General features: G+C 47.0%; 1 protein-coding gene across 12 annotated transcripts in view; it reads left to right on the top strand.

Moving 5' to 3' along the window:
- Nucleotides 1-18509, top strand: part of mlip (muscular LMNA-interacting protein) — a 228939-nt gene that overhangs the window by 15552 nt on the left and 194878 nt on the right. For 2 of the 12 annotated variants that reach the window (XM_067983966.1, XM_067983964.1), the window contains exon 1: nt 2647-2834. The exons of 6 other annotated variants lie outside the window; for them this stretch is intronic. In XM_067983966.1, the coding sequence (XP_067840067.1) occupies nt 2832-2834 (3 nt within the window). In that variant the 5' untranslated portion in view covers nt 2647-2831. Of the gene's footprint in view, nt 1-2646; nt 2835-2940; nt 3044-18509 lie in introns of those variants that run through there. 4 more of the 12 variants (XM_067983972.1, XM_067983965.1, XM_067983970.1 and 1 more) reach the window with 3 other exon arrangements.

Genomic DNA, 18509 nt, shown 5'->3' with positions numbered 1-18509 from the left:
GGCACCACATTTTAGGAAGGATGTCAAGGCCTTGGAAAGGGTACAGAGGAGGTTTACCAGGATGATACCAGAGATGAGAGGCTTCAGTTATATGGAGAGTTTGGAGGAGTTGGGATTGTTCTCCTTAGAGCAGAGAAGGTTAAGGGGAGACCTAATAGATGTATTTGAAATAATGAGGGATTTGATAGAGCAAGTAGGGAGAAACTGTTTTCTCTGACGAGTGGGTGGGTAACCAGATTTAAAATAATTGGCAAAAGAATTAGAGGGGAAATGAGGAGAAATGTTTTCACACAGAGGGTTGTGAAGATCTGGAACACACTGCCTGAAAGGGCGGTGGAATTAGATTCCATAGGAACTTTCAAAAAGTAATTGGACACGTACTTGAAGAGGACTAATCTGCAGGGTTATGGGAAAAAGCTGGGGTATGGGACTAAATAGGACAGCTCTTTCAAAGAGCCGGCACAGGCACGATGGGCCGAGTGGCCTCCTCCTGTACTGTAAGATTCTATGGTTCTAACTACCTTTAGATAGACATTCACAGGATTCCAAACAGCGTTTGGCCACGCAAATATAAATGTCAAACAAACATGAACTGTAATCGCTTGACCTATTAATAATGATATGGCTCCCCACCCAAGGACAGTGGGAGCAATCATTCCCAGCATATCAAGGCTTCCAGCATATCAGAGTGAAATGTATATTTTTTGCAGCTTGCAGCAACAACTAGCAGTAACCAATTTTAACCCCATCTGTGTGCCGTGATTGGCAAAACAAAATCCAAGGATATCCATCATATCCTGAAATGTTTAATTTTGTCACCGTATGTTATATTCCCAGTACAGTGCTACAATAACCATAACAAAACGACAAACTTGTTATCACTTATCATTACTTCCTGATTTGTTTCATTATCTTTTTTACTCTTTCCAACCCTGCAGATGTCCGATGCTTATAGGATTGGGACCTTCAGTTAACAAGATGCAATTCCTCTTACATCTGTTGCTTTTCTTTATTGAGGAAAATGTTCTGTTTTTTTTCTTTGATATGTTTTAATTAAAATAAAGGTTTCAGCGTCCCCAATGGCCTAGTGGGTGCACTATCAAGCTGTGTGGACCGAAAGATCCCAGGTTGGATTCCCAGTCAGTGCAGAGGAAACTTTCCCAGTGAGGCCTGCAGTTGGGCTGCGACAGTTGTCCTTAGCACCCATGGTTCCTGGTATTGATTACTATTCAGTGACCCCTGTTGGGTGAAAACAAGATTGGGCTTGGTTGTGATTTTTCCCCTTTTCACCCAGAGTCAGTTACCCTGCTGATAGTAACTATCAGGCTAATACGTGAAGGCCAACAATAACAACTTGCATTTATATAGCGCCTTTAACATAGTAAAATGTCCCAAGGCGCTTCACAGGAGCGATTATCAAACAAAATTTGACACCGAGCCACATAAGAAGATATTAAGACAAGTGCTTGGTCACAGAGGTAAGTTTTAAGAAGCGTCTTGAAGGAAGAGAAAGAGGTAGAGAGATGGAACATAAGAACATAAGAAATAGGAGCAGGAGTAGGCCAATCGGCCCCTCGAGCCTGCTCCGCCATTCAATAAGATCATGGCTGATCTGATCCTAACCTCAAATCTAAATTCATGTCCAATTTCCTGCCCGCTCCCCGTAACCCCTAATTCCCTTTACTTCTAGGAAACTGTCTGTTTCTGTTTTAAATTTATTTAATGATGTAGCTTCCACAGCTTCCTGGGGCAGCAAATTCCACAGACCTACTACCCTCTGAGTGAAGAAGGTTCTCCTCATCTCAGTTTTGAAAGAGCAGCCCCTTATTCTAAGATTATGCCCCCTAGTTCTAGTTTCACCCATCCTTGGGAACATCCTTACCGCATCCACCCGATCAAGCCCCTTCACAATCTTATATATTTCAATAAGATCGCCTCTCATTCTTCTGAACTCCAATGAGTAGAGTCCCAATCTACTCAACCTCTCCTCATATGTCCGCCCCCTCATCCCCGGGATTAACCGAGTGAACCTTCTTTGTACTGCCTCGAGAGCAAGTATGTCTTTTCTTAAGTATGGACATCAAAGCTGTATGCAGTATTCCAGGAGAGGTTTAGAGAGGGAATTCCAGAGCTTAGGGCCCCGGCAGCTGAAGGCACGGCCACCAATGGTGGAGCGATTAAAATCGGGGATACGCAAGAGGCCAGAATTGGAGGAGCGCAGAGATCTCGGAGGGTTGTAGGGCTGGAGGAGGTTACAGAGATAGGGAGGGGCGAGGCCATGGAGGGATATTGAAAACAAGGACAATAATTTTAAAATCACGGCATTGCTGGACCGGAATCCAATGTAGGTCCACGAGCACAGGGGTGATGGGTGAATGGGACTTGGTGCGAGTTAGGACACTGGTCACGGCGATGAGGTGCTGGACAATTATCCCAGTGTGAATCACCATCCTCGGCAGAGGAGGGGAGAAAAAAATGTAATCAAAATGTAAGATTGGCCCCATCTCTGTTGCTGACCTGGAAAGTTTAAAAATCAAAACAATGGTCATTGTTATCGGTTGGTTGCTGCATGCTGTCTCCATCTTTCTATTTGTAGCTTTGGTAAATGTAAAAATAGAGTGTCAGTCTACGTGGCCGTTATCACTCCAGCTGCCTGAAGGTTCTGCTGAAGAACTTTCACAGTGCTGTGAATTCCAATATGTAGATGACATTTTATAAAAAAACCCCACATTTGTGCAGGAGGTACGGGTACGATAACTGTTTTGGAGGCACGGAGGAATAAACAACCCGGAGCCAGGGACTTCAATTAGTAAGACATTTTGGAAACGCTGATGGTAAGAAAATAAAAATGCATTTACATTAGTCATGTTCTATTTGTAAGATCGTGTTGGGTGTAAGTGCAGCTGTTGTTGAATAAAAAAAATCCCCTTGCTGTGAGTAACAGAGCTGTGTCCTGACGGATATCGTTCATCTTTAGCCTGTGTCCTTGAAGATTCATGGCTTTTTCTGTTTGGGCTCTTTGGACTTTTATCGTCTTAAAAAGGTAAACCTGCATTATTGGAATTTACTAGATGCGTTAATGGATTTAAATAATGGTTGGAAAACATTTTTAATAACTTCACAGCTCATCTGCTAGATTTCCAACGCCGACTGTTTAATGGAGTTGTTTCTCTTTGCTTTGTACACAAAGCTACATTTACACGGATTGTACTTGCCACCTGAGGAAGATGATCTGTGCAGTGTCATTGAATTTGATGTGCTAAAGGCTTAACACATAGGAAGAAAAATACTTAACATAATAATATGATTGGGATATTTAGTCTATTCTAGGAGGACTGGTAATCATGAAACATTGTAGAATTCTGTTTATTTCTCTGGAGTTGCTTGACATAGTGTTCGACGGCAGTGGAAATGTCTGGACTTTTTGTACGTTCTGTTGAAAGTAAGTTTCTTGAAGGCTGCTGAAGAAATAAGCCCAGAAAACTCCCCCTTTTCATGGGACGGAATTGGGGAGCTGTAGCACCGGAGGGGCTGGAAATTGGGGTGGAACCTGCCCCTGCCGGGCTTCTGCCTCTTGATAGCAGCACTTTAAATTTCAACGGTGGGTGCACCTTCATCCTGCCACCCTCCGTCTCCATGTCAATTTGGGGGCTTGCCTGTAAGGGGGAGTGGGGGGGAAGGGATGAAATTTACTGGGGCCCCTACCTGGAAATTACCTTGGGTATGTAAGCCAGTGCAGGAAGCAGACATATGTACCATACTGGGCTATATGGGGGGGTCACACCAAGAAGAAATCAAATGGCAACTGATCCCAGAGGGATTGACATTACTACATGGGCCTCCCAGTAAGGGAGTAGCATTCCCCTGCCAGGGAAATTCCTGCCACCATTGGCCAACCCAACCTGTGCCTCCGCCCACAGACGGCAAGGTGCCCCACCATGCTTATGTCCTTCCACTGGGCGGGCACCCCTGTAGCACTGGTACTGGTTTGGGTGCCTGCCCTTAATATGTTAATGACCCTGGTAGTGAGATTTGGGACTGGGACATGGTAGGGGTGCAGTGGAAGATGGAAGATTGTTTAAAGTATTACATAACATAACTAATACTTTCACTCTGGACTTTTTTTCTAAATAAAAACTCATTGATAGTGAAACAACTTCTTGGATTTAGTTTTTTCCCCAAAAATGTCAAAGAAAGCTGAGAAGGCTCATACTGATTAATGAATGACTGATCTATCCTGTTAGAGAAAAATGAAATCCACACAGGTAAGTCAACACCTGAAAGTGGAAGATGGGCTGATGTTTTTGGGTGGGACCCCTTTGTCAGAAGTAAATTCAGGTTGGAGAAGCTCCTTTACAAGAAAGGAAGGCGGGAGGGGAACAGTCAAATGTTCACATATCCAGACTGCTTTCATCAAAAAGCAGCTAATGGGATTAACAGCCGTTAAATATAGATTTTAAATGCTGAAGAGGTGTAAAGCCTTGTGTACTATACCAAAGTAATCCTCTTCAGACATTTCATAGGGCAAAGAGAAAGGGTGAGTCAGACAGGGCTCCAAAATGGAAGGTAAAGCAACAGAATGCAAATGTGAAAATCCAGCTCTAAAACTGGGGAAATCGCTAAGATTTAAAGCTGAAGACATCTGTTTGATGCTTTGTCACACATTTGACGTTATTACATAGTCATTCTGTTTATAACCTTTTTATTATCATACTTAAGAGATTGCTTGCACATTTTAATGCATTTTCTTGCATCCAGAGAGCTTGTGCAAAACCATGGTCATGTTTGGTGTGTGGATGTAAAATTATAATTGGTTTGGATACTCTCTTGTTTGTGTATTTCCTAGGTTTAGCTGCTGAACTTCAGTGGTTCATTTCAAGCTCCACGGCTGACTATGGGCTATTTAAAAGTATAGTAAACTTTTGGCACACACACAAGGATTTTCACCTTTGTTTGGTGTCCACTGGTAACATGCTATGAGCTGATTTCTGATATAGTGTTACAAAAAAAGATTTAACTGTTAAAGGGTTTCACTGTGTCTGTGATGTAGGCTAACATTTTCTGTCTAAATCACTTGATTGATTGTGCTTTCAGCTTTTTTTTTAGAAGCTCCATAATTTGTTCTCCCCCCTCCCCTGTGGTCTTCCTCTTTCTTTCCCCACCACCACCCTGTTCTAAAGACACTGACTCGTATCACAGATACAAGTATGATACTGGTATCATTTGAGAATAGTTTCTCAGTGTCACTTTTAGAAAGAGCTAAATAAAATAATTCTGGGTATTTCCTGAATCTTTGGCATATGCTACATTTTAAGAATGGTTGTTTAAAAAAAAGTTTACTATTTTAACTATGTTAGAGGTAAGATATCCATTAAATATTGTATAGGACCATTGAGGGATTCTGCAGGGCAGACTCCCAAGATATAGCTATAATTTGAAATGGTTATTCATGATGTGAAGCTACCAGTGCTGTTAAACAGAGCTAACTCTAAAATTGAATGTAGAATCATAGAATTGTTACAGCACAGAAGGAGGCCATTCGGCCCATCAAGCCGTGTTGACTCTTTGTAAGAGCAATCCGGTTAGTCCCATTTCCCTGTTCTTTCCCCGTAGCCCTGCAAATTTTTTCCCTTCAAGTATTTATCTAATTCCTTTTTGAAAGCCATGATTGACTCTGCTCCCACCACCCTTTCAGACAGCACATTCCAGATCGTAACAATTCACAGCGTAAAAAAGGTTTTTCCTCATGTCGCCTTTGGTTCTTTTGCCAATCATCTTAAATCTGTGTCCTCTGGTTCTCGACCCTTCCGCCAATGGGAACAGTTTCTCTTTATTTACTGTATCTAAACCCTTCATGATTTTGATCACCACTATCAAATCTCCTCTTAACCTTCTCTGATCTAAGGAGAACAATCCCAGCTTCTCCAGTCTATACATGAAACTGAAGTCCCTCATCCCTGGAACCATTCTAGTAAATCATTTCTGCACCCTCTCTAAGGCCTTGACATCCTTCCTAAAGTGCAGTGCCCAGAATTGGACACAACATTCCAGCTGTGGCCGAACCAATGTTTTATAAAGGTTCAACATAACTTCCTTGCTTTTGTACTCTATGCCTCTATTTATAAAGCCCAGGATCCCATATTTTTTTTAACTGATTTCTCAACCTGCCCTGCCACCTTCAAAGATTTGTGCACATATACCCCCAGGTCTCTCTGTTCCTGCACCCCCTTTAAAATTGTACCATTTAGTTTACATTGCCTCTCCTCAGCCTTCCTACCAAAATGTATCACTTCGCACTTCTCTGTGTTAAATTTCATCTGCCCATTCCACCAGCCTGTCTATGTCCTCTTGAAGTCTATCACTCTCCTCCTCATTGTTCACTACCCTTCCAAGTTTTGTGTCATCTGCAAATTTTGAAATTGTGCCCTGTACACCCAAGTCCAAGTCATTAATACAAATCAAGAAAAGCAGTAGTGCTAGTACCGACCCCTGGGGAACACCACTGTACACCTCCCTCCAGTCTGAAAAACAACCGTTCACCACTACTCTCTGTTTCCTGTCTCTTAGCCAATTTTATATCCATGCTGCCACTGCCCCTTTTATTCCATGGGCTTCAATTTTGCTAATTGTAAACAATTTTACAACACCAAGTTATAGTCCAGCAATTTTATTTTAAATTCACAAGCTTTCGGAGATTTCCTCCTTCCTCAGGCAAATGTTTGCCTGACAAGCCTATTATGCTGACAAGCCTATTATGCTGACAAGCCTATTATGTGGCATTTTATCAAATGACTTTTGAAAGTCCATATACACATCAACTGCATTGCCCTCATCAAACTTCACTGTTACCTCATCAAAAAAACTCAATCAAGTTAGTTAAAAACGATTTGCCTTTAACAAATCCATGCTGGCTTTCCTTTATTAATCCACACTTGTCCAAGTGCCTATTAATTTTGTCCTGGATCATTGTTTCCAAAAGCTTCCTCACCACCAAGGTTAAACTGACTGGCCTGTAGTTGCTGGGTTTATTCTTACATCCTTTGTTGAACAAGGGTGTAACATTTGCAATTCTCCAGTCCTCTGGCACCACCCTCGTATCTATGGATGTTTGGAAGATTATGGCCAGTACCTCTGAAATTTCCACCCTTACTTCCTTCAGCAACCTAGGGTGCATCCCATCCAGACCGGGTGACTTATCTACTTTAAGTACAGCTAGCCTTTCTAGTACCTCCTCTTTATCAATTTTTAGCCCATCCAGTATCTCAACTACCTCCTCTTTTGCTTTGACTTTGGCAGCATCATCTTCCTTGGTAAAGACAGATGCAAAGTACTCATTTAGTACCTCAGCCATGCCCTCTGCCTCCATGAGTAGATCTCCTTTTTGGTCCCTAATCAGCCCCACCCCTCCTCTTACTACCCGTTTACTATTTATTTGGCTATAGAGGACTTTTGGATTCCCTTTTATGTTAACCGCCAGTCTATTCTCATACTCTCTCTTTGCCCCTCTTATTTCCTTTTTCACTTCCCCTCTGAACTTTCTATATTCAGTCTAGTTCTCACTTGTGTTATCAACCTGACATATATCATACGCCCCCTTTTTCTGCTCCATCTTACTCTCTATCTCTTTCGCCCTCCAGGGAGCTTTGGCTTTAGTTGCCCTACCTTTCCCCCTCGTGGGAATGTACCCAGACTGTACCTGAACCATTTCCTCTTCAAAGGCCGCCCATTGTTCAATAACTGTTTTGGCTGCCAATCTTTGATTATAATTTACCCGGGCCAGATCTATTCTCAACCCACTGAAATTGGTCCCCCTCTAATTATGTATTTTTACTTTAGATTGCTGCTTTTCTGTAACTATTCTAAACCTTATGATACTATGATCACTGTTCCCTAAATGTTCCCCCACTGACACTTGCTCCACTTGACCCACCTCATTCCCCAGAACCAGATCCAGCAATGCCTCCTTCCTCATTGGGCCAGAAACATACTGATCAAGGAAGTTCTCCTGAACACACTTCAAAAATTCCTCCCCCTCTTTGCCCTTTACACTATTACTATCCCAGTCTATATTAGGGTAGTTGAAGTCCCCCGTTATCACTACTCTCTGTAATTTCCCTGCAAATTTGCTCCTCTATATCCTTCTCACCAGTTGGTTCCCTATAGAATACACCCAGTAGTTTAATGGCACCTCTATTGTTTCTTAACTCTAACCAAATAGATTCTGTCCTTGACCCCTCCAGGACATCCTCTCTCTCCAATAATCTCTCACTGCAATATTCTCCTTAATGCTGCCATCCCTCTCAATTTTTTCCTTCCCTATTTTTCCTGAACACTTTGGGGTAAATTTTAATGGGAAGCTGGGAAGAGAGCTGGGGTGGGGGGACGGGGGGGTACGGGATTTCTGGACAGGAAACCCGGAAGTGTGGATTTCCTGGGCATCCTTACGATTTTGATGTAAGGACGTCTTTCAGTTTTTTTCAGAAGTGTTCCTGCTGGACAGTCAGCCAGATTGGCAGGCTGGCTGTCAGTCAGATGGGAGAGCAGCTAGGGTGCGGATGCCAGCAGGTAAGTCTTAGATCGGGGGTGGGGTTTGGTCATGGGTCAGTCATCGGGGTGAGTGGGGGTTGGTCATCGTGGGGGATGGTCGGTCATCATTGGCTCAGCTGTGGTGGGTCGGATCTTGTCGGGGTGTCGGAGGTCATGGGTGATTGTTGGAGGTCGTGGGGGATCGTTGGTCATGGGGGGGGGGTGGGAGATCGTGGGGGGTGGTCGGACTTGGGGGGGAGGGGTTGGACATGGGGGGAGGGGTCGCACATGGGAGTGGGGGGGCGGGCCGATTGCACGCTGCAGGTAAGCTCGTTGGGCCTGGAAGAAACCTCCTGACCCACAAGTAGTGCAGTAAAGGAACTTACCTGCTGCTTCGGGCCTTCTTGCCTCCTCTTACTTGGCGTGAAGCAGAAGGTCCAGGAATCCCGGCTCCCAAGAGTTAAAAAATAAAAAAAACTATTAAAATGGAGGCCTGCAGCCTCCTTAAAAAGTTTGACTGACCAACCCGCCTCCTGAGAGTGGATTGGTCGCCCGACCCCCCCCCCGACCCACATCTGTTAAAACCAGAAGTGGGCGGGTTGGGGGTGGGGTTTACGTTTTTGCATAATACAGCCCCCATTGGATTTATAAGTAGTCCTCACTAGAATTAGAGGTCTTAAAGCAGATTGGGCTGCAGGACCTGATGGTATTCACCCGAGGGCACTGGAAGAAATGGGGGTTGTATTATGCCAGCCCATGGCCAATTTCAGTGAGTTAAAAAGGGATCTTTTCCAGGTGGACTGGAATCAAAAATTGGTCGGCAAAACAGTAATTGAACAACGGGAGGCCTTCAAGTAGAAATTGGTTTGGGTACAGAGTAGACACATCCCTACAAGGGGGAAAGGAAGGGCATCCAAAGCTAGAGCTCCCTGGATGACTAAAGATATTGAGATTAAAATGAAACAGAAAAAGGAGGCTCATGATGAATGTAGGGTTCATAATACAGTAGAGAACCAGGTTAAATACAGAAAGTATGGAGGAGATCTAAAAACGGGAATAAGAGGGGCAAAGAGAGAGTATGGGAATAGATTAGCGGCTAACGTAAAAGGGAATCCAAAAGTCTTTTATTAACATATAAAAAGTAAAAGGGTAGTGAAAGGATGGGACCAATTAGGGATAAAAAAAGAGATCTTGTGGAGGCAGAGGGTGTGGCTGAGGTACTAAATGAATACTTCACATTGGTCTTCATAGAGCAGAGGATGCTGCCATTGTAGCAGTAAAGGAGGAGGTAGGGGCAATACTCATAGGATGAAAATAGATGACAAGTAGGTACTTAAAAGATTGGCAGTACTCAAAGAAGAAAAATAACCAGGTCCCGATGGGAGGCATCCCAAATTAATGAGGGTAGTAAGGGAGGCTCTGGCCACAATCTTCCAATCCTCCTTGGATATGGGGACGGTTCCGGAGGACTGGAGGATTGCAAATGTAACACCCCTGTTCAAAAAAGGGGAGACGGATAAACCCAGCAATTGCAGGCCAGTCAAACTAATGTCGGTGGTGGGGAAACTTTTAGAGACAATAATCCGGGATAAAATTAATTGGCAATTGGAAAAGTATGGGCTAATAAATGAAAGTCAGCATGGATTTGTTAAAGGAAAATCGTGTTTCACTAAATTGATTGAGTTCTTTGATGATGTAATGGAGAAGGTTGATGAGGGTAGTGCGATTGATGTTGTGTATATGGACTTTCAAAAGGATAAAGTACCGCATAATAGACTTGTTAGCAAAATTAAAGCCCATGGGATTAAAGGGACAGTGGCAGCGTGGATACAAAATTGGCTAAGAGATAGGAAGCAGAGAGTAGTGGTGAACGGTTGTTTTTCAGACTGGAGGGAAGTATACAGTGGTGTTCCCCAGGGGTCAGTATTAGGACCACTGCTCTTTTTGATATATATTAATGACCTGGACTTGGGTATAGAGGGTATAATTTCAAAGTTTACAGATGACACAAAACTTGGAAATGTAATAAACAATGTGGAGGATAGTAACAGGCTTCAGGAGGACAGACAGACTGGTGAAATGGGCAGACACATGGCAGATTAAATTTAAAGCAGAGAAATGTGCAGTGAAGCATTTTGGTAGGAAGAATGAAAGGAGGCAATCTAAACTAAATGGTACAATTTTAGCAGGAACAGAGAGACCTGGGGGTGCACATACACAAATCTTTGAAGGTGGCAGGACAAGTTGAGAAGGCTGTTAAAAAAGGAAATGGGATCCTGAGCTTTATTAATAGAGGCATAGAGTATAAAAACAAGGAAGTTATACTAAACCTTTATAAAACACTGGTTAGGCCTCAGCTGGAGTATTGTGTTCAATTCTGGGCACCACACTTTAGGAAGGATGTCAAGACCATAGAGAGGGTGCAGAGGAGATTTACTAGAATGGTACCAGGGATGAGGGACTTCAGTTATGTGAGAGACTGGAGAAGCTGGGATTGTTCTCCTTAGAACAGAGAAGGTTAAGGGGAGATTTGATAGAGGTGTTCAAAATCATGAACAGTTTTGATAGAGTAAATAAGGAGAAACTGTTTCCAGTGGCAGAAGGGTCGGTAACCACAGGACACAGATTTAAGGTGATCGGCAAAAGAGCCAGAGGTGACATGAGGAAACATTTTTTTACACAGTGAGTTGTTCTGATCTGGAATGCACTGTCTGAAAGGGCGGTGGAAGCAGATTCAATAATAACTTTCAAAACGGAATTAGGCAAATACTTGAAGGGAAAAAAATTACAGGGCTATGGGGAAAGGGCAGGGGAATGGGACTAATTTGACAGCTCTTTCAAAGAGCCGGCACGATGGGCCGAATGGCCGGCTCCTATGATGTACCGACTATGATATATTAACCAGCTCATTGAGCTCTGGTATAATTATCATGGGCTGGAGAGAGGCCTATATGATGCCTGTATTTAAAGGGACTGAACAGTGACATTCAGGCCCTCCTACAATGATGCACAACACTCAGCACCCAGACTTCCGAAGTCACCTCCTTGGCTGCTATTCCCAAATGTGGCCCAGTACGCGCACAATGCAAGTACAGTCCTGCACGGGCTCTCCTCCCCTCCCCCCACAGTCCTGCATCGTGCCCTCCCCCTCCCCCACAGACCTGCATCGTGCCCTCCTCCCCTCCCCACACAGACCTGCATCGTGCTCTCCCCCTCCCCCCACAGACCTGCATCGTGCCCTCCTCCCCCTCCCCCCACAGACCTGCATCGTGCTCTCCTCCCCCTCCCCCCACAGACCTGCATCGTGCTCTCCCCCTCCCCCCACAGACCTGCATCGTGCTCTCCTCCCCCTCCCCCCACAGACCTGCATCGTGCTCTCCCCCTCCCCCAACAGACCTGCATCGTGCCCTCCCCCTTCCCCACAGACCTGTGTCGTGCTCTCCCCCTCCCCCCACAGACCTGCATCGTGCTCTCCTCCCCCTCCCCCCACAGACCTGCGTCGTGCTCTCCCCCTCCCCCCACAGACCTGCATCGTGCTCTCCCCCTCCCCCCACAGACCTGCATCGTGCTCTCCTCCCCCTCCCCCCACAGACCTGCGTCGTGCTCTCCCCCTCCCCCCACAGACCTGCATCGTGCCCTCCCCCTCCCCCCACAGACCTGCATCGTGCCCTCCCCCTCCCCCCACAGACCTGCATCGTGCTCTCCCCCTCCCCCCACAGACCTGCATCGTGCTCTCCCCCTCCCCCCACAGACCTGCATCGTGCTCTCCCCCTCCCCCCACAGACCTGCATCGTGCCCTCCCCCTCCCCCACAGACCTGCATCGTGCCCTCCCCCTCCCCCCACAGACCTGCATCGTGCTCTCCTCCCCTCCCCCCACAGACCTGCATCGTGCCTTCCTCCCCCTCCCCCCACAGACCTGCATCGTGCTCTCCTCCCCCTCCCCCCACAGACCTGCATCGTGCCCTCCCCCTCCCCCACAGACCTGCATCGTGCCCCCTCCCCCCACAGACCTGCATCGTGCTCTCCCCCTCCCCCCACAGACCTGCATCGTGCTCTCCCCCTCCCCCCACAGACCTGCATCGTGCCCTCCCCCTCCCCCCACAGACCTGCATCGTGCATATTGCAGACGTGACTCTTTGTCAAATCTGCATTCCAGATTGCACCCCGATGTGCTTGAAATTAACTGCCCCCCTCCGCCTTCATTTCATTCCAGGGGCGTGCTGGCAGATCAGCAGAATGATCAGGGCCACAGTGGGGGTCACAGGAGTGAAATCATGGCAGAAATCGAGGTGGCCAGTTCAGGTGCAGAGTTTGGGCTGAGGGGCCCTGCTGCACTTCACTTGCCAGACAACCTCTACCCCACCCAGAAATGTATGTTTTCACAAGGAAAGTCCAGGCCTTTGTGTCAGAGGAAGTTGTGAACAGTCTGCTGCTCAGACCACAGCTTGACACCTTTGTGCACTGCTGGTCACTGAGGCACAAGGGAGCTACTGATGTGCTCTGGCCAGTGCAGAGTACAGTCACAAGGAGAATCGCAAGAGTAGGACAAACCAACAGAGATTCAAATGTAGGAATGATTCTTCACACAAAGAAGGATCAACACATGATTCAAGGCGAGCCAATTGGCCTTGCTCATCCATAGTTATCTTGCGATCTCATTGAATGAAGACGAGAAGGAGCACTGGAAGGAGGGTGAGCAGCGTTCGCAGATACACATAACTCAACTGGCAGAGCAGGTGTCGGAGTGAGGAGGAGACACCGTGCAGTTTGTGCTGTCTGCAATTCCCAACTGCTGTCGCCTGTATTCCGAAAGCATTTTCTGCAGCTGTGGAGTAGAAGGCAATGCTGCTATCCGATGGGCCCATACCTGTCGGCCGTCTTTTCCGCAAGTCCGTGTTCGAACCTCTCCGATCATATTACCGCCCTAATTAATGTCAATAGTGAGATCATCTGTGACTGTGGCCGTGACGCACTGTCCCTCCTCATCTTTCCGTCTGTAGCTTTTAACACGGTTGGCCACACTGTCCTGCTCCATGGCCTCTCCTCCCTTGTCCAGCTGAGTGGGAATGCCCTTGCTTGGTTCCACTGATACCTATCCAGTCTTCCTGCTCCCGCACCGTTACCTCTGGAGTCTCCCAAGGATCTATCCTTAGCCCCATCCTTTTTCCTCACCTACATGCTGCCCCTTGGCGACATCATCCGAAGACACAATGTCAGGTTCCACATGTATACTGATGCCACCCAGCTCTACCTCACCACCACCACCACCACCTCTCTCGACCCCTCCGCTGCCTCAGTGTTGTCAGAATGCTTGTCCATCACCAAGCCTTGGATGAGCTGCAAATTCCCCCAATTAAATATTGAGAAGACGAAAGCCATTGTCTTCAGCCCCCGCTGCAAACTCCGTTCCTTTGCTATTGATTCCATCCCCCTCCCTAGCCCCTTTCTCAGGCTGAAACAGGCTGTTCGCAACCTTGGCGTCTCTGCCCCTGTCTCAGCCCTCATTCATGCATTTGTTACATCCAGACTCGACTATTCCAAAGTTCTCCCGTCTTCCACCTGTAAACTTCAGCTCATCCAAAACTCTGCTGCCTGTATCCTAACTTGCACCAAGTCCTGTTCACCTATCACCCCTGTGCTTGCGGACCTACGTTGGCTCCCGGTCCGGCAATGCCTCGATTTCAAAATTCTTATCCTCGTGTTCAAACCCCTCCATGGCCTTGTCCCTTTCTATCGTTGTGACCTGCTGCAGCCTTACAACCCTCCAACAATTCTGTGTGCCTCCAACTCTGGCCTTTTGTGCATCCGGCACTCCGTCACCCCACCATTGGCGGCCGTGCTTTCAGCCATTTAGGCCCTAAGCTCTGAAATTCGCTCCCTAAACCCTTCTGCCTCTTCACCCCTCTCTCCTCCTTTGAGACACTCCTTAAAACCTACCTTTTTAAGCAAACTTTTAGTCACCCATCCTAATATCTCCTTCTTCGGTTCGGTGTTCATTTTTGTCTGATACACTCCTTGTCTGCACTCATGAGTATTAGCACCGTACATTATCTGAACTCACGAGTGTTAACGCTGTGCCTTGTCTCAACTGTGCCTTATTTGAACTTGTGATTATTAGTGCTGTGCCTTTTCAATTACAGCCGTGAGGAGGGATGATATGTTAGAAGGATCATCAAATGAGGCCTTATGGGATGAGCTCAGGAACAAAAAAGAGGCAGTCACACCACTGGGAGTGAAAAATAGACCCCCAAACAGTCAGAGGGAGATAGATGAGCACATATGTCGGCAAATTTCTAAAGTGCAAAAACAATAGGGCAATAATAGTAAGGGATTTCAACTACCCTAATATTAACTGGGATACAAAGAGTGTGAAGGGTATAGAGGGCATCAAATTCTTAAACTGCATTCAGGAGAACTTTTTTAGCCAGTACATAGCAAGCCCAAGAGAGGGGGCAGTTCTGGATTTAAGGAAATGAAACTGGGCAGGTGGAAGGAGTATCAGTGGGAGAGCATTTTGGTGGGAGTGATAATAACTCAGTTAGATTTAACTTAGTTACAGAGAAGGATAAAGATAGAATAGGTGTTAAAGTTCTCAAGTGGGGAAAGGCCAATTTTACTAAGCTGAGAAGTGATTTAGCAAAAATGGATTGGAAACAGTTACTTGAGCATTGGAGGCATTCAAGGGGTTCAGAGTAAACATATTCCCACAAAGAAAAAGGGTGGGACTGCCAAATCTAGAGTCCCCTGGACTGGATGACATGGAGCAAACATGGTAAAAAGGAAAGCTTATGTCAGACACAGAGAGCTCAATACTAGAGAAAGCCTAGAGAAGTATAGAAAGTGCAGGGGTGAAATTAAAAAGGAAATTAGGAAAGCAAGAGAGGGCATGAAAAAATACTGGCAAGTAAAATCAAGGAAAACCCAAAGATGTTTTTTAAATACATAAAGAGCAAGAGGATAACTAAGGAAAGAGTAGGGCCTATTAGAGACCAAAAAGGTAACCTATGTGTGGAGGTGGAAGATGTGGGTCTGGTTCTTAATGAATACTTTGCGTCTGTCTTCACAAAAGAGGGGGACGATGCAGAGATTGTAGTTAAGCAGGAGGAGTGTGAAATATTTGATGGGATAAACTTAGTGAGAGGGGAAATTTAAGGAGATTAGCATCTTTGAAAGTAGATAAATCACCAGGGCTGGATGAAATGTATCCCAGGCTGTTAAGAGAAGGGAGTAAATAGCGGAGCCTCTGACCATCATTTTCGAATCCTCCCTGGATACAGGCGTGGTGCTGGAGGATTGGAGGACGTTAACATTGTACCATTGTGTAAAAAGAAAGAGAGGGATAGACCGAGTAATTACAGGCCAGTCAGTCTAACCTCGGTGGTGGGCAAATTATTGGAATCAATTCTGAGGGACAGGATAAACCGTCATTTAGAAAGGCACGGAGTAATCAAGGACAGTCAGCATAGATTTGTTAAGGGAAGGTCGTGTCTGACTAACTTGATTGAATTTTTTGAGGAGGTAAAAAGGAGGGTCGATGAGGGTAGTGCATTTGATGTAGTGTACATGGATTTTAGCAAGGGTTTTGACAAGGTCCCACATGGCAGACTGTTCAAAAAAGTACAAGCCCATGGGATCCAAGGGAAAGTGGCTAGTTGGATCCAAAATTAGCTCTGTGGCATGAAGCAAAAGGTAATTGTCAACGGGTGTTTTTGTAACTGGAAGGCTGTTTCCAGTGGGGTTCGGCAGGGCTCAGTACTAAGTCCTTTGCTTTTTGTGATATATATTAATGATTTGGACTTAAATGTGGGGGGCTTGATTAAGAAGTTTGCAGTTGATACAAAAATTGGCCGTGTGGTTGATAGTGAGGAGGAAAGCTGTAGACTGCAGGAAGATATCAATGGACTGGTCAGGTGGGTAGAAAAGTGGCAAATGGAATTCAATCCAGAGAAGTGTGAGGTAATGCATTTGGGGAAGGCAAACAAGGCAAGGGAATACACCATAAATGGGAGGATACTGAGAGGTGTAGAGGAACAGAGGGACCTTGGAGTGCATGTCCACAGATCCCTGAAGGACAGGTAGATAAGGTGTACGGGATACGTTCCTTTATTAGCTGAGGCATATAATATAAGAGCAGGGATGTTATGCTAGAACTGTATAAAACACGAGTAAGGCCACAGCTTGAGTACTGAGTACAGTTCTGGTCACCACATTACAGGAAAGATGTAATTGCACTACAGAGGGTACAGAGGAGATTTATGACGATGTTGCCAGGACTGGAGAATTTTAGCTGTGATGACAGATTGGGGTTGTTTTCTTTGGAACAGAGGTGCCTGAGTGGTGATTTAATTGAGGTGTACAAAATTATGAAGAGCCTAGATAGAGTGGATAGGAAGGACCTATTTCCCTTAGCAGAGAGGTCAGTAACCAGGGGACATAGATTTAAAGTGATTGGTAGAAGGATTAGAGGGGAGCTGAGGAAATATTTTTTCACCCAGAGGGTGGTGGGGGTCTGGAACTCACTGCCTGAAAGGGTGGGAGAGGCAGAAACCCTCAACTCATTTAAAAAGTACTTGAATGTACACTTGAAGTGCCGTAACCTACAGGGCTACGGACCAAGTGCTGGAAAGTGGAATTAGGCTGGGTGGATCATTTTCGGCCGGTGTGGAAATGATGGGCCGAATGGTCTCTTTCTGTGCCATAAATTTTCTATGATTCTATCTGAACTCGGGAGTGTCGGCGCTGTGCGTTCTCTGAACTCGGGAGTGTCGGCGCTGTGCGTTATCCGAACTCGGGAGTGTCGGCGCTGTGCGTTCTCCGAACTCGGGAGTGTCGGCGGTGTGCGTTCTCCGAACTCGGGAGTGTCGGCGCTGTGCGTTCTCCGAACTCGGGAGTGTCGGCGGTGTGCGTTCTCCGAACTCGGGAGTGTCGGCGGTGTGCGTTCTCCGAACTCGGGAGTGTCGGCGCTGTGCGTTCTCCGAACTCGGGAGTGTCGGCGCTGTGCGTTCTCCGAACTCGGGAGTGTCGGCGCTGTGCGCTCTCCGAACTCGGGAGTGTCGGCGCTGTGCGCTCTCCGAACTCGGGAGTGTCGGCGCTGTGCGTTCTCCGAACTCGGGAGTGTCGGCGCTGTGCGTTCTCAGAACTCGGGAGTGTCGGCGCTGTGCGTTCTCTGAACTCGGGAGTGTCGGCGCTGTGCGCTCTCTGAACTCGGGAGTGTCGGCGCTGTGCGCTCTCTGAACTCGGGAGTGTCGGCGCTGTGCGTTCCCGGAACTCGGGAGTGTCGGCGCTGTGCGTTCCCGGAACTCGGGAGTGTCGGCGCTGTGCGTTCCCGGAACTCGGGAGTGTCGGCGCTGTGCGTTCCCGGAACTCGGGAGTGTCGGCGCTGTGCGTTCCCGGAACTCGGGAGTGTCGGCGCTGTGCGTTCCCGGAACTCGGGAGTGTCGGCGCTGTGCGTTCCCGGAACTCGGGAGTGTCGGCGCTGTGCGTTCCCGGAACTCGGGAGTGTCGGCGCTGTGCGTTCCCGGAACTCGGGAGTGTCGGCGCTGTGCGTTCCCGGAACTCGGGAGTGTCGGCGCTGTGCGTTCCCTGAACTCGGGAGTGTCGGCGCTGTGCGTTCCCTGAACTCGGGAGTGTCGGCGCTGTGCGTTCTCTGAACTCGGGAGTGTCGGCGCTGTGCGTTCTCTGAACTCGGGAGTGTCGGCGCTGTGCCTTGTTTGAACTCGGGAGTGTCGGCGCTGTGCGTTCTCTGAACTCGGGAGTGTCGGCGCTGTGCGTTCTCTGAACTCGGGAGTGTCGGCGCTGTGCGTTCTCTGAACTCGGGAGTGTCGGCGCTGTGCGTTCTCTGAACTCGGGAGTGTCGGCGCTGTGCGTTCTCTGAACTCGGGAGTGTCGGCGCTGTGCGTTCTCTGAACTCGGGAGTGTCGGCGCTGTGCGTTCTCTGAACTCGGGAGTGTCGGCGCTGTGCGTTCTCTGAACTCGGGAGTGT

The sequence above is a fragment of the Heptranchias perlo genome, chromosome 5, assembly GCF_035084215.1.
Source record: "Heptranchias perlo isolate sHepPer1 chromosome 5, sHepPer1.hap1, whole genome shotgun sequence".
NCBI classification, from domain to species: domain Eukaryota; kingdom Metazoa; phylum Chordata; class Chondrichthyes; order Hexanchiformes; family Hexanchidae; genus Heptranchias; species Heptranchias perlo.
Note: the sequence above shows the minus strand (reverse complement) of the source record. Positions and strands in the feature narration are given on the sequence as shown.